Below are 25,440 nucleotides of genomic sequence, written 5' to 3' on the forward strand. Positions count from 1 at the left end.
CAAAACCATGTGGCTGTCACCACTCAAACCACGGGTTGTCCTTGAAGTGAATTTGTGGGATTTACTTTTTACTAGTGGAAGCCACCAGGGATATTCTGGAGAGTAAGGAATATACCACCATTTCAAGATCCTCTTCCTAGGCACCATCTCTTTCCTAAAGATTCTGCAAGTTTATGTGTTAACAGGATGACAGGAGCCAGTCATATAAAAAGCCTAGCAGTTTATTTCTTGATGGTTTACAGAGGGATGCTTATCTCTTTACACCTTCTCAAGAGCGTCTGCAAGGCAACTTCGGCTGCTCTCTGAACACTGATGCAGGGGTCTTGCCGAAGTGCTTGGAGCCCTGAAATGGAAGTAATAGCAAAATGAAGTGAATTAGGAGAGTAAGAGCCCAGCAGGAAGGGCAACCCATGCCAAGGTCCAACCTACGCAGCACTGCAGGGCGCACCGGTGAGGGTCAGCCCTGGGTGGGGCTTCAGGTCCTAATGTGCACATTTTACATTTTGATCCTAAAAGGTAGGATTTAGAACTGTAAGTTGAGAAACTATTTTAATACTGAAATAAGGGAAGAGAAGACCCTGACCTTGTGATTAGTAGGTTTAGAAAGCTGGAAAATTGTATTCTGTTGGAACAATGCCTGCTAAGGGGTGGAGCTGCAGGTGGTTTTATACTCTGGAGAAATCTCAGTGTCTAGAGAGCATGAGAGACAATAACTGGGTACTAAGATTTTTCATTTCTGGGCTCACATGGAATTTGGACAGCAATAGTTTCTCTTTCCCTAAGAATGTACAATGCGCTGGGCAAAAATTTGGGTAGATACTCACTTGTGGTCAATTGTTCTCTGTCTAATAACTCCACATATTGGCTGGTCAAATTGAGAACAATGGCATCTAAAGTCAATAAGGAAAAAAATTACTGATTTCATTATAGTGGTTCATTATAGACGGATCAGGTCAGACTCTGCACATGGTCAGAAGGTAAATGGTCAGGTCAGTGAAAAAAAAATGTGTGTATATATATATATATATATATATATATATATATATATATATATATATATATATATATATATATATGACTAAATATATATATGACTCCCTCTGCACCCCATTGAATGATGAAAGAGTGACCTCTGTTGGGTCTTGAGCGCCATGTCTGGAAGTGGTCACTCATCCAAAGTGTATTTGGGAAAGCTCACACAATGGTCTTCAGGAGGGGCAGGGGGTGAGGTGTTGTTGTCAGTGTTTCAAACTTTTGATCCCTGTCTTCAAAAAGTTTATAATGCAGTTGGGAAGATCATATGCATGATCCAAGAAGGAATTCTTAGGTTTTAATTTGGTCTTACCGGTGGCCTGTTGAGCGAGTGGGCCTGTTCACTGTGGGGTGGATTAGTTGGAACAGGCTTCAGGATGAGACTTAGAATTTCATGAGAGAAGGAACTTCAGAGATTTACTTATTTTCCTCTTTTATTTTATAGATCAGACAGAGAGTTAACACAAAGAAGTTAAGTAAATTGTCTAGAATCACACAACAGAACCAAGGTCTGCTGGCCCCATATCAACGTGCTTTCCACTTGCATCAGGCTGCTGCTAAATCTTTCAGCTTGAACTGAACTTAGAATGTTGAGTATGGTTTATATTAAGGGATGAGACAAAGGCACTATTTATGCAGGGGTAGCAGGCTTGGAGCAAAGACTTGGAGAAAAGAAGAAGTGATGGCTTAGAACCCAAAGAAACAAGGAGGGCCCAGTAGGGAGGAGAGTGAGCCTTGGTTGGTCCTAAGAGGTTATCAGTTTTCATTTGCAAAAGAAAACAGATTCCTCAGAGGCAAGATGTTGCAAGACATAAAATGAATTCCTTCGTGGCCTTTTTCTTGGTTTTTGGTCATAGAAGTCACACCAGTGTTCACATTGGGGTAGCTTCCAGTCATAGCACGACTAGACGGAAAAGGGCAGACATGTCTGAGCAGGGAGCGTGATGTGAGCTCACCTGTGAGTTTGACAGCGGCGCTCCTGATCATCTCCCAGCTGCTGGTGAAGAAGGGGAAGGAGTGTGTGTGGAGGATCCACAGGATTTCCTGATTTTTCCTTGCCTGCAAGAGATGTGTGTTACAAAGAGGACAACTGAAAAGTGACCCTTTATGGCATTCAGCACCCCATAGGTCCTCAGAAGGGAAGTCTAAAAGCCAGTGAGCACTCACTCAGCAATAAATTAATGGATTAAAAGTTCCCTTATGGCTATTTCGATCAAAATTTAATTGGCGAGGCACTGGGGACTAATCAACAGATGTGACTTTCAGAAACCTAGGAGAACAGATCCCTGTCAGGACGTGGGAAAGGTGCAGAGTGACATGGCAGGATATGAAGAATCACTGCTATCTTCCCAGGAGAGTTCTGCCTCTGGCCAGAGATTCCTTGCTGTGTTTGCCCTTCTCGGATGTGTCTAAACTCTTGTCCCACCCTTTTTAGAGGCAGTGTCTTCTGCACACTCACCAGTTTTACACAAAATTGCCTATAGAAATCCCTGGCCCTTGGTAGATCCTGATCAAGGAGATGGTCTAATACCCCATAGAGTTCCTGGAGGTCCAGAAAAGGAATGCAGATGATCAAGACATCACGGCAAGCCTAGAAAACAGAGTTTCTGTGTCACAGAGCATCATGCTAGGACCCCCTTCTAGAGACAGGACATGCTGAGTAGTGCTGGGAAAGGAGCAGCACAGTCAGTGCTGTGAAGGGCTGCCACCTTCCCATGCTCAGGGGTGGGACAGCAAACTCAGGAAGGGACGGCAAAGAAGAATCCAGAGTTGGCGAAGTGGTTTTCAGGTTCGGTTCTGAGGGGTGACTTCAGATCTGGCTTTTAGTCCAGCTAGACCAGGCTTAGTGGCACTTCTCAGCCATGGAGAGAGGAGGAGGAGCAGGTAGACACCACTTAGGTAGAGGGCCACTTACAGCTCCAATCTTAGGATTGGGATCCCAGAGATGGAGAAGGAATGAAATCATGCTCTTTTTTATTTCTTCAGCAAAAAAAATCTTCCACTTTCTTCCTGTTAGGGATGCCAGATTCTCAAATAAGGAGATGGCAGTCAGTCTCACATCATCCTGCTCCTGTGGTGACAAATGCAGTCGTGGGTGAATATCTTCTCACAGGTCACTCCCTGCCAGCATCTCTGGGGCCCCTTTCAGCAGAGGCGCTGGTGCTTTATTGTTACAGTGCCTCTGTGTTCCAAGAACTTTCTTGCTTTCCTGGAAGCTCTCTCCCTAACCACATGAGCTTAAGAAACCATGGGTCTAGGGTTTAAGTGATGCCACAGAGCTGGAGACTTGATTTCTGTGTTTGAGTGGCTAGGAAGGAAGTGCGACCACAGAAATGATAAACAGGGGTGCTGGCAGCAGAAGGCCAGGAAGGGTTCCTGCTTGCTGTTTATTTTGCACAAATTAGCCTGTTTGCTAATCACGAGCCTAGAGTTTTGGGGCCTCCAATCTAAATTGCCCAAGGCCTAGGACTCTTCTCCAAGATGCCAAATACTTTGTAAAGGGATTGCTGGCAGCTCAAGAATTTGGACCTTGGGGCTCAGAGAGAGGTCACACAAACAAGGTCCTAGATGCTTGACTATGTGAAATTATGGAACTTCATTGCTTTTTGTCTAGAATGGTAGGCAGTGATTTTAAGAAACAAAGGGTTAGATATGGCTCAGAGTTCTAACAAAGAAGACAATGAAGTTAGAGAAATTTTCTCCAAGTTTTTTTTTCCCCAAGCCTAGAAAACTAGATTAAAATGCCCATATAAACACAGAGGGATAAAAAAAAAAGTAGTCCTGAGTAGCAGAATGTTATTTAGATAAACAATAAAAATAAAAAAAGAAGTTAAAATAGACGTTCCAGAAAAATAAAGATGGATTGGGAAAAGCCAGAAAATCTAAATGAATAGATGAGATGTGACCTTGTATAATAGAAATGAAGGTAGAAAAATGTTCTTTCCATTTATTACAAATAAGATTAGTATATATTTTTAAAAGATCTGTTTCGAGAAAAGGAAAGCAAACCAAAAACAAACTACAAAAACGTCGAAAGGCTTTTATGTTAAAAAACAAAAGACAAACAACAACAAAAAAAAAAACTTTGAATTTTCCAAATCAATTATCCAATGATAGGTTTAGGAAGAATCAACCAATTGAGATGATGAAAAAACAGAAATAAGTAGCGGTGAAAGTGTTTTGAGTGCTGGGAGAGATATTAGAGAACGTCTAGTCCAATCTCCTCATTTTCACTTGAGAAAATGTGAAAACACAGAAGGTAAAGCGATTGCTCAAGATGATAAGGTAGGAAATAGTAGCAAGGGACTGAAGCACAGAAAGCAGCCGTGTTTTCTGTCCTACTATTTCATTGAAGGGTCACCATGTTTCAAGAATTCCAAGAAAGCACTTAAATACTGAAAGGACAAAAAAAAGAGAAAACCCAGAGATTACAGAATTGTATACTTAACTCATAGAAAAATATAGAGGCAAAGTATCATAGAGTAAATATTCTTGGAGAAAGACAGCACTGCTGGAGAATAAATACCATGTCGGTTCTAAGACCCAAGTTTTGTCAAACTTTACTTTCATGCAAACATGACAAAATTGATATCAATTAGGAATGAGAAAGTTCTGACTTAAAAATAAACAAGACTTTAGACTTTTTTTCTTCTGCAATAACACTGAGAAAACATTATCTTGGCCACAAAACTGTTAGGTAGACTTGTGATTTATAGGAGGCTCAGAGCCAAAGGAATTATTATTATTGGATCGACAACAGCCCAGGAAGCCTAACAGGTGGGGTTCTGTAGAGGTGAATTCAGCCCTTTGTTTTTAAAGACTGTCATCAATGATCTGTGTAATAAATAAAAAAAGTCTTTGCTATTTTTACAAAAGATACTAAATTGGGAGCCCAGTAAGTATTTCTGAGGACAAGATAAGAATTAAAAGTGATATTGGTAAATTGCAGAAAATAGTTGCAAACAAGCAGAATGCTGTTTTCAAAGGCTATGTTTAGGCTAGCACATAGACAAGGGAAACTGCAAGAATACAAAACTGGAGAATTACTGACTGCAGCCGTATACTGCAGACTAAAGTCTAGGGGTCCATATGGTTAATAAACTGCCAAAGAGTGAGGAAGAAAGAACAAGATTAGAAGGAAAAAAAAAGAAAAAGGAGCGAATAAATAGAAAAAGGTTGGACTTGAGAGGTAATTTTCCTTTATATTCTATTCAATACTTCCTGGGTCTCACTTAGAGCTCCAGCTCAGTCATTGGCTTGTGAAATATTTAATGAGCAGATTAGGTGTATGATGAAAAATGAAGGAAATAAAGACTTTTCAATCTACAGACTAGAAGATAAATAGGAAATTTAGTAAAGCCTCAATGTTTAGGAAGAATGCACTGGAGGAAGCAACTACACATTTTCCATCTTCTCTGACAACAGAACATAAGGAAACAGATTTATCAGCACCGCACTCTACTGAGTGAGCCACGGGCCGGCCCAGGAAACAGATTTAGATCAAAAAATAATAAATTCAAGTTAGATGTGAAATAGATTTTTACACTGATGGCAATTAATAAACCCAAAATAAATACTAAAATATAGTTTCTTGGAAGGTAGAAAGGAAAATGACCCTCCTCTGCCTAGGATTGCTGACTGATTTTTTAAAAAAATTCGGGCTGTAGATTGGATAAAGTGTTGACAAACTTTTGCTATAAAAGGCCAGACAGTAAACAATTTAAACTTTGTGGTCATATGTTCTATGCAATTGCTAGTCAACTCTGCTGGTAAGAGTGTGAGAGCAGCCAAAGACAATATGTAATCAATGAGTGTCACTGTGTTCCAATAAAACTTTATTTACAAAAGCAGGTTGTGGGCCAGATTTGGTTTGTGGGATATAGTTTACTGACTCTTGGATGATGGGTCTTTGAATCTTGGCAGTGGAAAAGACAGTGTAGGAAACAACATCATCATTATTCAGACCCTAGTCCAGCATGAGTACTGTCTTAATTTGTGTTCCCTCCGAAACAAATCTTGAGATGAGGATTTGCATGCAAGTAATTTATTTGGGAGGGGGTCCCAGGACGCATGCGGGGGGGGGATGGGAATAAGATAGGGAAGGAAGGGAGAAAAGCTAAGAAAGAGAGTACTAATGAGTGTGTTACCACTGCAGGCAAGTGGAGCTCAATTCTTCTGAGGGGTGAGAAAGCTGGGGAATTTATCTATAAACTCTCCTTTCTCATTGTTTGAAGGTCATTCCCAGGGCAATTCTTCTCCCAACAATTCTGGCCCACCCTGCTTAGATCAATCTTGATTCCCAGGCCAGAGGGCATCCCCAGGCAGAGACACACAGGAAGCCAGGGGCCTGTATGGGAATTGTCTGCAGGTGACCTCTGGGACAGGCCAAGGAATTCGGGTGGGACACCAACATTGTCATCTACAGGCACTACCTGAACCTTTTTCTGTTCACTCATTTCTTCTGGGAAGGGGAGATTCCTGAACAGGCTCACTTACGTCTTCAAAGAAGGTTCTTGTTTGCAGCACTATTTCTTTGAAGTAGAAGCTCACATCTCTGTCTGTGAGCAGCTCCAGGACCTTTTTGAGAGCCTTCAAGCTTTCACAGACGACTTCGGTGCGAGCCAGGTGGTACAGGCCTCTGATGATAGATTCTAACATTATCTGCTTATGCTTCTTCACCTATTTTGAAATAAGGTCTCTTAATCTCAAAAATTGTTTTATGTGTGTCTGGACCAGAGTAGGAGTCCACACACAAGGAGACTGAAATTCTGTGTGAGTCACGCATACTTCAACCCAAGAGCCACCATTTCGGCAGTTTATTTGGATTTTCACTTAATTTCTATGCAACCACTAGGCACAGTAAATAAACCACTAGGTAAGTAACCATTTCAAACTCTACTTAAATGAGCTATTTTCCCAGAGAACACCTTTTTTACCTTGTGAGGGGCTCCAGATGCTGTGTTTCCAAGCCCTCGGATGGCCATTTGCCTCAGGGTGGCATTGGAGTCCCAGGCACTCTGATCCATCAAGATGAGCACATCCCGCAGATTCCCGTGCTTCCAGAGGATCGGCTCCTTCATGAGCTGAAATCAACATGCCCCTCCCGTTCAGTTAAGGGAGTGGCCTCCCTTCAGGTGAGTGCCAAGGGCATCACAGCCACAATTCAAGACAGGGCCTCGCTGCTTGGAGGGCAGAGCAGGAAGCCTTCGAGTGAATCAGCAACTTGGCAGAAACTAAACTCTAGATGTGAGCAGGGCACAGGTCAAGGTTAGTGGGGATGAGAACTGGCATACCTAGATAAGAGGCTGCTTCTAGTCTAAGTGGAAAACCGGGGCAGGGACAACAGGAATGACTGATGAGGTTCCTTCTCTGGATTGGCTGGGATAGTCTTTATGCTAGAGTTTGAAGGGTCAGCACTATGGCTCTTGTTGGTTACTGTTCGTTTTGTCCCTTCCAGAGGTATATTCTGCACCCTTCTCTGCCCTGGGAGGTTGAATTCTGTAGAACAGAGGGCAGGAGGAGTCTTCCTCTTTCAGTCCCTGCTTAAAGACTGTAGGTCTGGCAGTAGCGGGTCCCCCCCCCCATACAAAAGCTCCCCCTGAAGTTCCCTCCTCCCTGTTCCAGCTCTCCCTGAGCTCTAGACCCTGAGAAAAGTGCCCCAAGGGGACGGCGAGCACGAGTGACGCTGCTCTCCCTTGCCTCGGAGAAGAAAGCTGTGCCGGTGATGCGGTAGTTCTCGGAGGAGGAGGTGAGAGATGGGAACAGCTGTTCCATGATGTCCCGGAGGACCCCGTGCTGCCACAATGCCATGCTCCTAGAAAAGGCAGATTTTAACAGGGACCTTTTTTCCCCTAAAGAATGGAAAAAAACCTTAGTCTATTTGTTCATCAGGCAAATAATTCATCTAAAAAGGAATGCTCAATAAAAGAGCACCAAGGCTTAAACTTTAAAATAGCCTAACCAAGTGTCCAGTTTAAATGTTATTTGCCCAAAGCTATTCACTTGATGAATTGCTTTTTTTTTTTTTTTGAGGAGAGTGGTGAGTTTGGGGCTGATCCTACCATATCTTCCTTTATCCTTTGCTTTCTTCCCTGTCTGTTCTCCTTTGACTATAAACCCTAGGTGAGTCAATTACTTTCAGTGAAGTTGCCTGCATGGCATTTTTATTCTTTGTTTTTGTTTTCTCCTTTGTATCTGGTTCTAGAATATCTGCACATTACCTGGCCAGTGCACATACTCCTATGTGATGGGTACTGGGACTGCTGAGTAGGGTCCATAAGTTGTCCCCCTCATCAGATTCTTTTGCAAAACCTTCTTTCACGGCTTGGGCTTGCAAACATTTCAGAGTTGTAGTTGAGAGCCTGAAGGAGACAGTCGGTATCACAAAAGTCAGTCAACTCTGTACAGGGAATTGTGAATTCCCACTTTCACTCTTCCTGTTCTCCACAATACTCCCTTATGCTTGGATTAATGGATGGTGTGCAAGGAAAAAAACAGGCAGATTGACTCGTACAATGTAGTCTTGGGGCCAAAGGGGACATTCAGGTTACTTGAGCTAAAATAAGTCCACAAAATCTTGTCAACCCCCATGAGAAAATGAAGCTCTAAGGAAAGAAAGTGCAAAATATCATATTTCCCTGATTTTAAAACAGCATCTCTGCAATCAGGATGCATTTTGCAGTGGGTGAGATGTTACAATTGTTGTTGGCCAGACAGTAGTTGTGATATAGCTGCTGCTGTCCGTGCATTCACAGATGCACACATAGATTTAGGTACAGCTCTTTATACTGTTGTCATTTTACATGTATTATTGGAACTACGTGTGCTGAGTGTAAATGCTATTTAAAATGTCTTTTAAAAGGTTGCTCTATGGTTTGACATTGGAATGAAAAGTTATGTAAAAGGGCAGGGAAACAGTGAGGTGATATAGGATGAAACTCTACCTAATAATTCTCAAAGAGATCAATTGATAAATATAAAATAAAAACTTTAATGTGTAAGAAAGCATTTATTCATGGCTTAGTTGGGAGTCTTTTTCTTTTTTCTCAATGGTACACAAAATGATTTTGCTTCTTTCAAATGGTGAAGTCTTAGATTTGTTAAAATATGATATTTATTTTTATTTTTCTTCTTTCCCTGGTGGCCTTGCATATCATATAACTCCAGTTTCCCAGAAAGGTTTCAACAAAAGAAACCAAAGGAAATAAAGTGGACCCTCTAGGGAAGAAAGCATAGACCCTTATTCTGTATGAGACCATTCTGGGTAGCTGCACTGGGTACTGGGTCAGGGAAGAATTACAAGGTCTGGTGTCATGGCTTAAGGATGGAAGGGCTTTGTTTCTTCATGGTAATTTGATGTTGTGCCAGTAGGCATAGACCCTGACTTCACAGCCCCTCTTCTGGAGTCTGGGATCAGGACACTTTTGGAAGGCTCTCCCTGCTTTGCCATTTACCTGCAGGGGTCTGTGATCTGCTGCTGTTCTCCCTGCTGTATCACACGCCGCCTGCGGCTTGTGGCAGAGGTGGGCATCTTCTGGCCCAGCGTGCAGCTGATCAACTTCAGGAGGAGAGTGAACAGGTCTGGATACAAGCCAGTGACAGAGATGCCCGTTGCAACCACTTCATACATAGCACAGGCCACCTGAGAGGAAAAAGGACCTTGTGGTCAGGCAGTCTCCTTTCCTCCAAGGCCATCTTCTCCCTGCACTGATCTTCTAGTTTGTTCTCTCCCCCAATGATTGCTTCCCCAGTTGTCCATGCTTGTGGATAAACACATAGAAAAGGAGGATTTATTTGTCTGGAAACTTCTCAACTCAGAGTGTTTTTCTCTCTTGGGACTGCCATGTGGACACCATAATTTCCAGGGGGCACCAGTCTTGTAAAATGAACACAGATTCATAGATTATCTTTGAGGCTGACAAGAAATTTGCTTCTAAAAATGATCAGCCACAGACAAAATTACTGCCATATTGGCAATATAAGCTGGAGTAGAGTTAAAGCTAGGGAGCGAGAAGGAAGAAGTGTGATTGACACGATAGCACCAAGTTCCAGGTGGGAACAGGTCATGGAGCAGAGCAAAGTGCCGGGCTAGTGACGGCTCATCCAACTCACTGAAATTGCATCTGCCCCGGCGATGTCATCTTCTAACCTGGTCTCCAGTTTATCTATTAAGGCTTGTATGAGTTTACCACTAGAGGTTAGGTTTTCAGCCAGCGCCTTCCACAATGTCTTTGTGTCCCTAGGGAGGCAAAACAGGAAATTGACAGCCAAAGCACAACTCCTTAGACTCTGAGCTTTTCCATCTGACTCACTCTGAAATCAGGTTAGGACTAATCACAATTTCAAGGGTGGATAACAAACCAGCATTCTGTCCTTGGGTTACTGAGATATGTTAATGTCCATCAAGATGGAAACCTCTTACATAGGTACATTCTAGGCAAGTAGAAAGAGCAGAAATATTCACTTTCTAATATTTACTTATTCCTATACTGTATTTGTTTTCCAAAATAAATCTCGTTGTCATTCACTGGGGATATATATTGCAAATAATGTTATATAGATATGTGTATATATATATACAAAATGTGAAGAGACATTACTCGTGATTCAAATACAAATTTTTAAATTGTTATTCAGGTGAGATATTTTCAATCTTTGTTTGCTCTCTTTTTCTCAAACAATAAATCCTTCCCCAATGTTTTTCAGAGTGGCCTTTCCTGGGAGAAGGGACCATTTCAATTACAGTCTACCTGTCGAAGGGCAGAGGCTTCTGTAAAAGGTTGACAACAACTGCATCCATGTGAAAGCTGGCTATCTGGGAGATGGCTTCTAGCATAAACTGAAAACTCTCCTCCTTTTGTCTGAGGACCGGCATATGATAGTAAATTGCCCCCAACATCTCCAGTAGCTAAAAAGAAAAAGCCAAATCAAACATTAAGTAGCCATTTCCCCTCTACATGAATGGCTCAGGGCAGGTACCATCAGCATATTGTTGGTGGGTGGTTGATGAATGATAGAAAATGTTAAAAACAATAATTGATTCTACACATGGCCTATCTCTCAGGAGGATTATTGGTGGATTGGGTATTTATTCTTAATTCAGTTTAGCAAACATTTAGTGAAAGGGTGTATGATGACAGGTGCTGTGCTAGCCACTGTGGGTAATTTACCAGAGATGAAAAGATGTAATCCTTTTGCAGGAGTGGGTGATCTAATAAAGGATGTCAGTCATATGCCCAAAGCACTGTGTTCAAGGAAATTGTGGAAAGTGGTGTACCAGAGATGCATGGGACCGATAGGGGAATCCAGAAACAGCCAAGTCATTTCAGAAGGGCATTTGGTTCAAGTCTTAAAGGGTATGTAGCAATTTCATGAGGCAATTTTACGAGATAGTAGAGAAGGGCTTTCTTGTTAGAAAGAACACAGGTAAAGATGTAAAATAAGAAGACATGAGAATAGGCCGAGCAAGGGATTTTTAGGGGAGTGAAACTATTCTGTATGATATTGTAATGGTGGATACATGTCATTATATGTTTATCAAAATCCGTAGAATGTCTATAACATAAAGAGCTAACCCTAAAGTCCACATAAGCTATGGACTTTGGGTGATAATGATGTATCAGTGTAGGTTCAAAGATTGTAACAAATGTACCGCTCTGGTGTGGGGTGTTGATAGTGAGGAAGACTGTATGTGTGTAGAGGCAGGGGGTATATGGCAACTCTACACTCAGTTTTGCTGTGAACACTAAATAGCTCTAAAAAATAAAGTCTATTAAGAAAACAAAAACAAAAACAAAAAAACCATGAGAACATGAACATAAGAAAATGCCAAGAAGATTTCTGGAATAGGAGAATAGTCCAATTTGGAGCACAGAGAGTTGGAGGGTGATGAAAGCCAGATGACTTAACAGAAAAGATGCAACTGGATCCCAGAGGGCACTGAAGGCCACCTTTCTGAATTTGGAAGTTAACCTGCGGGCAGTAGGGAATGAAATTATACATTGGGATTTGTGACACAGACAAGGGCATGTATCTATGCTAAGGTAACACTGCTTCTAGTAGATATTTCTCTCTCTTATTTTGGATAGACATTTAAATTAGATATTTATTTTAAACATAACATTTTCTCTGAATTATAAATCCTTAATAATAAATATCCTTCAAATATGACTACCTAGATTCCCAGTTCAATGATGCCTGGAGAGGATTTCAGCCCTTAACGTAAGCCTTTACCTATTGTGTGAACAACTCCTCCTTACGCTAAACACACGCGTACATGGGCATGCCACATTATCATCCCTGATTCTCCCAGGTCTAGCCCAGTGCCTACCCCATGGTATGTGCTCAATAAAGGTTTTTCAAAACGACTTAATGGAAGGTAAATAGCACAGAGGTAGTTTCTAACATCCTTATACTAAAGTTGTACTTTGAAAATTTTTAAATTGAGGGTGGTTGACTGTGTTTTGGGGACCAAACTTCTTTCTCTGATTCCTCTTGAGATGCCTTCATTTAGTTAATTTTTTTTCTTCTTATTAATCTTTAAATAGCTTGTATTCTGTCTCTGACTTCAGGAGAGAGAATAGAAGTATCTCTATTTGGAGCTCTTAACCAAGCTTCCTGAACTTAAATCCTGTTCACTCTGCTTAGCTCTGCAGTTGGGAGGAAATATTGAGGACTTTCTCCAACCCAATGGCTGCCTTGCTTACAAGACAACCATAGGGCGTGTGGAAGAAAAGCCTGAGAGTGCCATGGCATTAGAAACTCTCACCTCAATGGCATCCACATGATCACTCTCATCCTTACAGACCTAACAACCCAGTTTTCCCAAATCCAAATGGCTTTGGTTCAAACTGCGTCTTCTGGTCACAGTGGGACACTCTGGAAAGTCTTTATGACCACAGACTAGACAGGCAATTGAGACAGGCATCAACATGAGCCTTGTGTTGTTAACACACAACTCGGGCTTCTGTGGAGACCTCTTGCGGTTATGCACCCTCTTGCCTGTTGCCGTTCAGAGGACAAACTGAGAAGTGATCACCGACCTGGCATTTCAGAAGTGTTAGAATTCTGCTCGGGTATAAAACTGGCTGTCAGTTCACCTGATCTTCCAGATCTGCTCCATGCTCCCTCAGGGCGGTGATCATCCATATGCCGCAGGCCTTAGTGCACATGGAGTTGAGGCTCTCCAGACCATCCAGAGTTTCCTCCAGAAACTGCTGGATTTCTTCACTTGGGATGAATTTACTGACAATCTGAGAATGCACCCAGAAAAATTCATGTTAGCAACCACCTCACTTTATATCTGGACAACTACAGCATAATGCTATAGATTTTTGGTTTTGTTTTGTTTTTTTTTTGATATTAGAAACCACTGGGATTTTCAAACAGTTAGCATACAGTTGAGGCCACAGAAACTAGAGAAAATATTAAAATAGGACATAGACATGACCTTTTCTCTGTAAGCAAACTTTCTCTGAAGTTGCCTTTTTATCACTTCACATTTATTGAATCCCAAGCCTGTTAAGGCAATTTCCTCTCCAAACCCAAAGTTATAGCATACTGCATAGGGGAAAAAATAATACATAATGTTTACATAGCAATTTATATATTGTAAAGCATTTTCACATACATTTCATATATAATAGAAATATGATGCAAGTCTGCCAAAGAATAGCTAAGTTTTGAGAAGAAAAATCTATCAAAATGTATGAGAGTGCTTCAAAAATCTGTGAAAAAAATGAAATTAAAAGATAATATGAATCTTTCCACGAACTTTTTGAAGATCTTTCATACAAAGTGCCATACTGAATCTTCAGGTGGCTGACAGTATCCATACAGAGTATGGATTAATATAAGCCTTGTTTTTTGCTCTTCCATGCTTCAATATCAAGAACAGTCAAAAGATGAAGAAAATAAAAACATTGCAATTTTGGTCTCTAGGTACAAGAATTATAGTGAGTGTTTGGTGGATAGCAGTGCGTGAATGTGAGTGCGTATGTCTGTCTGTGAATGTGTGTTAGTGAAAAGGAGGTGGGCAGACAGGGAAAAGTTGGAAGTCTGAGTGAGTTCCAGGAGTATTATTATCTGGGGCTTTAACTAAGCAAGACGGTAATGATGATGAGTTTGTAGACATGAGAACGTTCCTATTCACAAGTGACATCCCCCCGCATTAAGTTGCCTGATGATGTTTTGTTGAGAACAAATGAGCTTTTTTCCATGAATGGTTGCACATCCCAGCCATTGTCTGAGATATCATGGTTCCAAAACCAAAGGACTGTATGACTGCTTCCATTCTATGAAACAGCAAATGCTTGGCTGGTGTCCAAGCTCAATGGTTATCTGTTTTGCTCTTGCATTGGGATGGATGCTGATTTAGGGGGAAAGAAAGGACGAAAACTCATGTTTTTGAGCCCCTATTATGTGTCAGACACTTTTTTAGTCACTTGACATATGTTCCCTTCCTGTCCCCACCCAGCTTCTTTCACATATTCTGATCACTTTTTTGTGTTTCTGCTGTTGTCACCTTGGTCCAAGCCACCTCATCTAACACCTGGATTCTTGCAGTTTCACTCATTTTGCTTTCACCAGCCTGTATTCTAGTCTCCGCACAGCAGCCAGAGTGACTCTCCAGAAAAATAAGTCTGATCATGTTTCTTCTGTCAGAACCACCACTAGCCCATAAGGGACCTTTGCACGTTAGAAAAATGTGCTCTGTCCTCAAGATATTTCACTTCTGTCTGTCAGTACATTGTCATAATATACTGATTTTGTTGCATCCTTTGCTGCCATCTGCGGAACATTGCCATAATACGCATGTAAATCTATAACTTCTACATTATAAATGATACTACTTACATGAGGGTGCCCTTTTGCATTTTACAACTGGCACAGTCATACATAGTGGCCCTAACTCTTCTGCTCAGAATCCTCCATTGGCTTTTGATTTCAATAGGAATAAAAACCAAGGTCATTAAAAAGGCATGGAAGGCCCTTGGGCATTTCTTAGATCTTATTATCCACCTCTTGCTCCACCTCAGGGCCTTTGCACTTGCTGTTTCTCCTCTCTCTGAAATGCTCTTTTCCAGATATCTCCATGGTTCTTTTTCAGTGTGGCCTTCTGTAGAGGATCATCTCTCTCCTATTCCCTATTCCCCTTTAATGACTTTATTTTCCCTATCATTTTAGCATTGTATCATATATCATTGATACTATATTTGTTTGTTTGACTCCCTCTACTAGGATGCAAACTCAATGAAGGCAGGGATATTGTCTTTTTCTACCCATAGAGGCTGGCACGTGGTAGGTGCTCAGGAGATAGTAGGTGAATGCATGCATGTTTGAATGAACGATGGAATTGATCAGCCAATCCTTGTAGCAACTCTGAGAGGTAATGTATAGTGTTTTTTATGGAGAAGAAGAGACTGAACTTCAAGCAGTGCACACACAGTGCATCTGATCAACTTCAAAGCCCCTATTTCTTCCATTCTACCCCACTGTATCCCACACCCTGGGGGAGGCCACTTGGTTCACAAAGTTTCCCATAAGTGTGAAACGATCAGTAGCAGGTGTTGACCAGGCATACATACCCAATATTACTAAATGACAGGACAAAACATCTTTCATTCAACTTGAATGTCTAAACTGTTCTTTTCCCACATAGTGCAGAGTACATAGCTTACTCATTTGGAAATAAACCCAGAATCACCCTTACATCCTCTGATCAGTCTCCTCTGTATTTATTACCTTAGCTATTTTAGAAGAAATCTTGATCTGGGCCTCCACATCGTCACATGCCAGCCCTTCCAGCAAACCCTGCAGTCTTTCCTCTTCCAGGTGAATACCTAAAATCAATAAAGGGAGAAATATGTAAGAGTTCAAAGACCCAATAGGTGTTGAAGAAGCTGGCTATATTTTGAAATGACACTAATTCAGCTTCTGGACACCTTTAACAACACTAAAGGCTGTCTGATGAGATGGTGAATGAAAGAGCTAACACATACTGAGCAGTTTCTCCAAGCCGGGCACCCTGCTAAATACTCTGCATACAATGATGTCATTTATTACTCATAGGATCATCTGAGGTAGACTCTCCTGGTACTGTCCCTAATTTGCAGATGAGGAAGCTGGGGTAAAGAGATGTGAAGCCACTTGCCCAAGGTCATGCAGTGAGTAAAAATAAGAGTCAGAATTTGAACCCTGATCTGATTGACACAACGCTCTAACGACTCTGGATACTGCTGTTTTCTTTTGGAGTTCTGTTCTTCAGTGAGCTACCTTGTGGGAAATTGAAGAGTAACTATTGTAATAAAAAGTTTACAACAGCAATAGCGTAAGTGATCACCGATATCAATATACAAAAGCAGACCTAAACAATGACAATGTTCTGTTTGTTATTTGAATGTGTGATAACTGTGGAAACTAACACGTGAACCATTTTGTGGATGGCAGTCTGCAGAACTTTCGTATTTGTGGCTACACGACTTCCAGTGGTCCAGGTAGCTGGTAAATTTCTTACTTTCAGATTCCTCATCTAAAAACTGATTGAGCAGCATCCATGAGTATTAATGGGTATTTAATTTAGTATCACACTAGTTAGTTTTATCTATTTGGTGTTTAATAATACATGTTCTTTCCCTCTCTCCAGCATGCTTATTTGATCAATAGAGTTAAAAGAGTCAAGGTAAATTATGAAGTGTGGGATTTTTTGTTAACAAGGAGTCTTTGAGGACCTGAACTTTGCATGTTTCAGGAAATAAAGTAGGCTAAAGGGAGAATAGGTAGAACAATAATAAAATTCAAATTCCTTTCTTCCTGTGTTTCCTTTATGGTCCATTTCTTCTCTTACTGGAATGGTTCTTTAGTTCTCATTTCCTTGATTTTTTTTTTTTTCTGGGTTGGCAAAAGCATATATCCTTAATCAATTATGTCCCCATATCCCAAAGGACTTTCATACCAATGCTGACTCTGCTGAATAGTTTTTTTCATTTTGACTATCAACCCTCTACTCCCTACCCCAAGCAAATCCCACCTTTTAGCTTTAACACACTTTTTAAAATGTGAATCTTAGAACTGTAACATCTCTGTGTCCCCAGCATCAGAACAGAGATTGACACATGTAAAGGCACTCAATAAATGTTTTGAGTACCTGAAAGAATGTTGAGCGGAACCTAGGCACGAGGTGGCATTAAACTGAGTGTTCCTGGCTGCACCTGGTCTCCACAGAACTGTGCACGCACAGGGTAGGGCTGTCCTCAGTGAAACACCTGTTGAATTAATCTGGATAGGAGGCCCTGATTGTGGGTTTCAGCCTGAGACTGAGGTTTTAAAATTCTTTTTATTTTCTGATATTGGCAGTTATTCACACGTACTTGGAGAGCAGGAGGAGGAACCCCCCCAAAGTTCTCTCTCTTAGACAACTGTGAAAGTCACTTAGCACCATAATAATAGCACAATTTTCTCTTGAAGAAACTCATGTGATAGAGGATGCATTGCTAATATGCGCTATTGCTTAGTGACTTAAATCAGAGACTCTCAAAATATTTCACCAACTTCAATAGATCTTTATAATGCTTCAGTGTTATTACCTTTATTTATTTATTTATTTATTTTTTAAAGGGAAAACAGAGCCACTGAGATGGAAAAAAATGACTTATTTCAGAACCAAGACAGACAAATTTTGTGATCTAATCAAGGTATTAGAACTGAGAAATGGCTGAGCTGAAGAGAGAGAGAGAGAAGAAATGAGAGGAGAGGAAGGAAAAAGGCACAGACACATATGGAGCAAAACTGAGAGCAGCAAAAATGTAGCTATTTTCTCTCTGTTTGTGGGTTCCCACCTTCCCCTCACCTTTTATATGGAACAGCCCAACAGCCGAGCTAGCAGCCGCCTGACGGATTGTGGGCAGAGTGTCACAGGAATGAGGAGCCAGGAGCCCGAGGAGTGACCCGATTTTAAAGTTCACTGGTGCCTGCAGGACAAAGGAAGCCCCCTCAATGTGATGTGGTGTCTTGATGATGTCATCCCAGGATATTCCCAGCACCGGATCTTAAGTCCCTTATTTTCTCTCTGCAGGTCCTTAGAACAAAATTGGATATTGAACTTACTCATAAAAGGTGCCTGATTCCTTAAAGGCAGTGGAAAAGTAAACAAGCAAGCATGTGAAAGACAGCCAAGTAGCTTAATTCTAGTGTGCCCGCACAGTCTGGAGTTAGGAGAGATCTCTCAGGTGGTTCTCCAGAAAAAGGCACTCCCCTCGAGACTGAGATCCATCATGTGGGAGCTTTGGATTCCATTGCCGCAGCTTGCAAGCAATGAAATCTATTCATTCTAGGGAATGACTTACCTCAATATCATTTGTCAGCATTTTTGCAGTGATCTGGAAGGCTCTTTCTCTTTCCCACTCTTTTTGTGAAACAAGCCACATTCGGAGAAGCTGTTGATTAAAGAATAAATGTCCTTCCTTGATAATCTTCATATTCATCTAGTCTCATTCTTTTTCTCTTTCTCTCCTTCTCTCTCTCCTCTCCCCCACCGTGTGCTCACTCACTCTCTCTTGCTCTCTGTCTCTTGTTCTCTCTCTTGCCCATTCTCTCTCTCTCTTGCTCCCTCTGTCTCTCTTGCTGTCTCTCTCTCTCTCTCAGACTCTCTCTCAGCCTCTTCTGTAACGGAGTGCTTTTACTTCCCCAGAAACAATTTTTAGGTAAACTGGCCCTATATGGTGGGGTAAATGGGTCAGGCTGGGTGTTTTCCTGTGAAGAAGATGAGGTAGAGTTTGGGGTGGTGCATTGGAGAACGGTTCAGGGACTGAGGGGATCAGTTTGAGTGACGGCCCTACTCACATTAAACATTTCTTGACAGTCATTTGCATTCACATTATCCCACATCATCGACCTCAGGAGTTTTCCTAAAGCATCCATGGATCGTTCATAGAGAAACTGAAATCACATGTGAGTGTGTGAGTAGCAGGCCGAGGTGACAAAGTGAAGTCCCACCAGTTTTTCTTTCTGCTCGGGCCCACTGCCACGCACTTGAATATGCTCCTTGTCCTTGTCTGTCTGGCCTTCATTTTTGAGTTTTTCCAGAGGTGGAAGCGGCAGCAGCCTCCGAATATTCTCTTCAAGAATATTAAGGTGGTCATTTAGTGAGAGCGGAGGTTTCAGTTTACTGAAACGAGAACCAAGTGGAGAAATGGATACTATGATTACAAACAGAACATACCCAAGAACTGCCAGTCAAATCTGAAACTGTGACAAACATGTCACATTGTCTGGCATGTTGGGATGTTGAGGGAGGTGGTGACAGGAGTAGGGCGACACTGGGGACATAGAATCAGACTGCCCTGGGGAGCATAGTCAATATGCCTGCATTCTAGTTTATGAGAGTGATGCAGAAATAATCACTTTGCACTACTTAACGCTTTGTGGTATGGCCTGTGATAACATCACCTGCTTGTTTTCTCCATCTTTTGTGTGTGTGTGTATCTTTGTGTGTGTGTGTGAGAGAGAGAGAGAGAGAGAGTGAGAGAGGGAAAGAGAGAGATTGAGAGAGAGAGGTATCTCCCCCAACTAGAGTCTAAGTCTGGGGCAGTGAGTTTTGTCAACTCCGTATGTCCTCTCGTGTTCTATGTAGTGCCACACATACTAGAGGTTCTCATGAATGCACGGATGAATAAATTATACTGAAATCTTCCTTCTTTCCTTTCTTTCTCTCAGACATTGACTATGGATATCATGAGGATATGAACAAACTTGGACATGACTTGGGAAAAAGCAAATGTTCAATAAACATGATCCCCTTCTCCCTGGCACAAAAACACAAAAACCTCCATTTGTTATTAAAAAAAATGTAAATTAAGACAGCAAGATACCACTTGTCAACTAACAAATTACCAAAGAAATTGAAAACGATGACACTATCAGGCAGGGTGAAAAAGTTTCCCTCAGAGAGGAGTAAAATTTGGTACCATCTAGGACAGCTGTATTGAGAGTCTTCTCATCTTTATTGTCTGGCTGACTGTTTTTTAAAAAATCAACTTATTGAGATATAATTTATGTATAGTTCGCTGTATCCATTTAAAGAATTTTGACACACCTATATCAAACGCCACCATAATCAATGTAGAACATTTCTATCATCCCCAAATTTTTCCTTATGCCTTTTTGCAGTTAATCTTTTCCTCCACCTTGGCCCTAGGCAATCGCTGATTTGCTTTCTATCTTTAGAGATTACTTTTCAAGACCTGCAGCTGCCCTGTCTAAGTGAGGGTAGTCGCTAACCACACATGTGGTTACGAAACACTTGAGTTGTGGCTAGTCTGAGTTAAGATGGGATATAAATGTAAACACACTGGGTTTTGCAAATCTAGTATAAAAAATCATGTAAATCATCTCATTAATTTTTATATTAAATACATGTTGAAATGATAATATATTGAATATACTGGATTAAATAAATTATGTTATTAAAATTAATTTTACCTCTTTTTTACTCTTTTAAAAGTGGTGACTAGACAATTTTAAATGAAATATGTGTCTTTTATTATATTTCTACTTGACAACACTGTTTAAGAATCTGATTAATTCTTAATTCATCTACAAGATTTATTTATTTGAGCTTTCTACAAACCTCCATCATCTTTGTTAACATGGCAACCTATGCTTGCCCTTATCTTGCCCCTTACCACATTTTGGAGAAATTATGTGGATAATTTTTGAATTTATTTTTCCCAGTAGGCTAAAACTCCTTCAGAGCAGGGCCATATTTTATTCATTTTTTTAGAGCCTGACATGACATGATATGACTAATATAACATGTGTGCCACTCAATTACATTTATTGAACAAAACTGTCAACTATTAGAAGTTTGGAAAACACTTTTTGCACAAACATGTTCATCAAAGTATTATGTTTTTTAGAATCAAGTGACCATAAATATAACAATAGGAGGCTGGTTAAGTAAGATGAAACATATTTATACAACGAGCCATTAAGGAGTCATTAAAAATGGTGTTTGTTACCTCAACATAATAAATGCCATATATGAAAACCCCATAGCTAACATCATACTCAAAGCTTAAAGACTGAAATTTTTCCCTCTATCACCAAAGACAAGATAGGATCCTATCATCAAAAACAAGACTGGATCCCATTTTCACCATTTCTGCTTAGCATAGTACTGGAAGTTCTAGTCAGAGCAATTAGGCAAGAAAGGGGTGGGGTGGGGGGGAGAAAGAAAAAGCATTCAAATTGGAAAGGAAGAAGTAAAATTATCTCTGTCCACAGATGACATAATCTTATATGTAGAAAATCCTAAAGACTTGACCAAAAAACTGTTAGAACTAATAAATGAATTCAGCAAAGTTGCAGGATACAGAATCAACACACAAAAATCAATTGCATCACTACCCAATAAAGTTGGACTCTTACGTTACACTGTTTACAAAAATCAACTCACAATGGTATAAAGACCTAAATATAAGAGTTAAGACTGTTAAATTCTTAGAAGAAAACATAGGGAAAAACTTCATGACACTTGATTTGATGATGATTTCTTGAATATGACACTAAATGTACAAGCAACAAAAGTAAAAATAGAAAAATGGACTACATGAAACTTAAAAACTTCTGTGCATGAAACGACACAACAGAGTAAAGGCTACCTATGGAATGGGAGAAAATATTTGTAAAGTATATATCTGATAAAGGGTTAACATCCAGAATATATAAAGAACACCTACAACTCAACAATTAAAAAGCAAGCAACTTGATTTTAAAAATGGTCAAAGGACTTGACTCGACATTTCTCCAAAGAAGATATACAAATGGCCAATAAGCACATGAAATGATGCTCAGTATCACTAATCATTAGGGAAATGCAAGTCAAAACCACAATGATATACTACCTCATACCCATTAGGATGACTACTATAAAAAAAAAACCCCAAAACAACAACAAAAAACCCAAAACAGAAAATAGTAAGTGTTGATGAAGATGTGGAGAAATTTGAACTCTTCGACACTATCAGTGAGAGTATAAAATGGTGACACTGCCATGGAAAAAAGTATGGTGGATTCTCAAAAATTTAAAAATAGAATTATCATGTGATCCAGCAATTGCACTTCTGGGTATACACTCAAAAGAATTAAAAGCAGAGTCCTGAAGAGATATTTGTATACCCACGTTCATAGCAGTATTATTCACTATAGCGAAAAGGTGGAAGCAACCCAAGTGACCGCTGGCAGATGAATAGATAACAAAATACGGTATATACATAAAGTGGAGTATTTATTAGTCAGCTTTACAAAGGAATGAAATTCTGATATATGCTACAGCATGGATAAACTTTGAGGACAGTAATGCTCAAGTTAGTACCAAAAAGACAAATAACTGTATGATTTCACTTCTAGGAGGTACCTAGAGTAGACAAATTCACAGAGACAGAAAAAAGAATGGTGGTTGCCAGGGTCCAGGACGAGGAAAGAACAGAGTCTTGTCCAATGGGTATAAAGTTTTAGTTTTACAAGATTAAAGAATTCCAGAGATTGGTGGCAAAACAATATGAATAAACCAAACACAACTGAACTGTACAATGAAAGATAAATTGTATGTGTTGTGTACTTCAACGTAATTAAACATAAAGATGAAAAAAGAAATATGTTCATGAAGAATTGGTAATAACATGGGAATATGCAAGGCGATGTGAGAAAAAGCAAGATAAAAAATTATACGCAGAGTAGGATCTCAACTCTTAATTAAAATGGAAAACTACAAATAAAGACTTGAAGGAAATATACCAAAATGCTGACAATGGGGGGGTATGGGTGATTTTTATTATTTTAAAATTTTTTCTATAGTTTTTTTTTTTTTTTTTTTTTTTTTTTTCTCTTTTTATTTTTTTTTTTATTTTTTATTTTTTTTTTTTTTAATTTTATTTTGTCGATATACATTGTAGCTGATTAATGCTCCCCATCACCAAAACCTCCCTCCCTCCCCCCTCCCCCCTCCCCCCCAACAATGTCCTTTCTGTTTGTTTGTTGTATCAACTTCAAATAATTGTGGTTGTTATATCTTCTTCCTCCCCGCCCCCCGGTTTGTGTGTGTATGTGTGTATGTGTGTGTGTGAATTTATATATTAATTTTTAGCTCCCTCCAATAAGTGAGAACATGTGGTATTTCTCTTTCTGTGCCTGACTTGTTTCACTTAATATAATTCTCTCAAGGTCCATCCATGTTGTTGCAAATGGCAGTATTTCATTCGTTTTTATAGCTGAGTAGTATTCCATTGTGTAGATGTACCACATTTTCCGTATCCACTCATCTGATGATGGGCATTTGGGCTGGTTCCAACTCTTGGCTATTGTAAAGAGTGCTGCGATGAACATTGGGGAACAGGTATACCTTCGACTTGATGATTTCCATTCCTCTGGGTATATTCCCAACAGTGGGATGGCTGGGTCGTATGGTAGATCTATTTGCAATTGTTTAAGGAACCTCCATACCATTTTCCATAGAGGCTGCACCATTTTGCAGTCCCACCAACAATGTATGAGAGTTCCTTTTTCTCCGCAGCCTCGCCAGCATTTATCGTTCATAGTCTTTTGGATTTTAGCCATCCTAACTGGGGTTAGATGGTATCTCAATGTGGTTTTGATTTGCATTTCCCGGATGCTGAGTGATGTTGAGCATTTTTTCATATGTCTGTTGGCCATTTGGATATCTTCCTTAGAGAAATGCCTACTTAGCTCTTTTGCCCATTTTTTAATTGGGTTGCTTGTTTTCTTCTTGTAAAGTTGTTTGAGTTCCTTATATATTCTGGATATTAATCCTTTGTCAGATGTATATTTTGCAAATATTTTCTCCCACTCTGTTGGTTGTCTTTTAACTCTTTTAATTGTTTCTTTTGCTGTGCAGAAGCTTTTTAGTTTGATATAATCCCATTTGTTTATTTTTCCTTTGGTTGCCCGTGCTTTTGGGGTCGTATTCATGAAGTCTGTGCCCAGTCCTATTTCCTGAAGTGTTTCCCCTATGTTTTCTTTAAGAAGTTTTATTGTCTCAGGGTGTATATTTAAATCCTTAATCCATTTTGAGTTGATTTTAGTATACGGTGAGAGGTATGGATCTAGTTTCATTCTCCTGCATATCGATATCCAGTTATCCCAGCACCACTTGCTGAAGAGGCAGTCCCTTCCCCAGTGAATAGGTTTGGTGCCTTTGTCAAAGATCAGATGGCAGTAAGTGTGTGGGTTGATTTCTGGATTCTCTATTCTATTCCATTGGTCAGTGTGTCTGTTTTTATGCCAGTACCATACTGTTTTGGTTATTATAGCTTTGTAGTATAGCTTAAAGTCAGGTAGTGTTATGCCTCCAGCTTTATTTTTTTTGCTGAGCATTGCTTTGGCTATTCGTGGTCTTTTATTGTTCCATATAAATGTCTGAATAGTTTTTTCCATTTCTGAGAAAAATGTCTTTGGAATTTTGATGGGGATTGCATTGAATTTGTATATCACTTTGGGTAGTATGGACATTTTCACTATGTTGATTCTTCCAATCCAAGAGCATGGAATATCTTTCCATCTTCTTGTATCCTCTCTAATTTCTCTCAGCAGTGGTTTGTAGTTCTCATTATAGAGATTTTTCACCTCCTTGGTTAACTCAATTCCTAAGTATTTTATTTTTTTGGTGGCTATTGTAAATGGGCAGGCTTTCTTGATTTCTCCTTCTGCATGTTCACTATTGGAGAAAAGAAATGCTACTGATTTTTGTGTGTTGATTTTGTATCCTGCTACTGTGCTGAAATCATTTATCAATTCCAACAGTTTTTTTGTAGAGGTTTTAGGCTGTTCGATATATAGGATCATGTCATCTGCAAACAGGGACAGTTTGACTTCATCTTTTCCAATCTGGATGCCCTTTATTTCCTTCTCTTCTCTGATTGCTCTGGCTAGTACTTCCAACACTATGTTGTTTAGGAGTGGTGAGAGTGGGCATCCTTGTCTAGTGCCTGTTCTTAAAGGAAAAGCTTTCAGCTTTTCCCCATTCAGGATGATATTGGCAGTGGGTTTGTCATATATGGCTTTAATTATGTTGAGATACTTTCCCTCTATACCTAACTTATTGAGGGTCTTTGTCATGAATGAGTGCTGAACTTTATCAAATGCTTTTTCAGCATCTATCGAGATGATCATATGGTCCTTGTGTTTGAGTTTATTAATATGGTGTATCACATTTATTGATTTGCGTATGTTGAACCAACCTTGCATCCCTGGGATGAATCCCACTTGATCGTGATGAATAATTTTTCGTATGTGTTGCTGTATTCTGTTTGCTAGTATTTTAGTGAGGATTTTTGCATCTATATTCATCAAGGATATCGGCCTGTAGTTTTCTTTTTTGGTTATATCTTTACCTGG

At 40.0% G+C, this 25,440-nt stretch overlaps 1 protein-coding gene across 1 annotated transcript in view; it reads right to left on the reverse strand.

The window, feature by feature from the left end:
* Positions 1-236: 236 nt before the first annotated feature.
* The window catches only part of MROH2B (maestro heat like repeat family member 2B), a 63,594-nt gene continuing 38,390 nt past the window's right edge, over positions 237-25,440 (reverse strand). Inside the window, exons 25-42 of the mRNA XM_063087337.1 lie at positions 19,060-19,195; positions 18,871-18,966; positions 18,375-18,464; positions 17,879-17,999; positions 15,775-15,872; positions 13,131-13,283; positions 10,782-10,939; positions 10,144-10,270; positions 9,486-9,673; positions 8,253-8,393; positions 7,732-7,846; positions 6,969-7,115; positions 6,529-6,711; positions 2,948-3,103; positions 2,492-2,623; positions 1,989-2,091; positions 825-890; positions 237-343 (exon numbers count right to left, since the gene is read on the reverse strand). Of these exons, the coding sequence (XP_062943407.1) occupies positions 237-343; positions 825-890; positions 1,989-2,091; positions 2,492-2,623; positions 2,948-3,103; positions 6,529-6,711; positions 6,969-7,115; positions 7,732-7,846; positions 8,253-8,393; positions 9,486-9,673; positions 10,144-10,270; positions 10,782-10,939; positions 13,131-13,283; positions 15,775-15,872; positions 17,879-17,999; positions 18,375-18,464; positions 18,871-18,966; positions 19,060-19,195 (2,317 nt within the window). The remainder of the gene's footprint in view (positions 344-824; positions 891-1,988; positions 2,092-2,491; positions 2,624-2,947; positions 3,104-6,528; positions 6,712-6,968; positions 7,116-7,731; positions 7,847-8,252; positions 8,394-9,485; positions 9,674-10,143; positions 10,271-10,781; positions 10,940-13,130; positions 13,284-15,774; positions 15,873-17,878; positions 18,000-18,374; positions 18,465-18,870; positions 18,967-19,059; positions 19,196-25,440) is intronic.

Source organism: Cynocephalus volans, chromosome 2 (genome assembly GCF_027409185.1).
Source record: "Cynocephalus volans isolate mCynVol1 chromosome 2, mCynVol1.pri, whole genome shotgun sequence".
Classification (NCBI taxonomy): domain Eukaryota; kingdom Metazoa; phylum Chordata; class Mammalia; order Dermoptera; family Cynocephalidae; genus Cynocephalus; species Cynocephalus volans.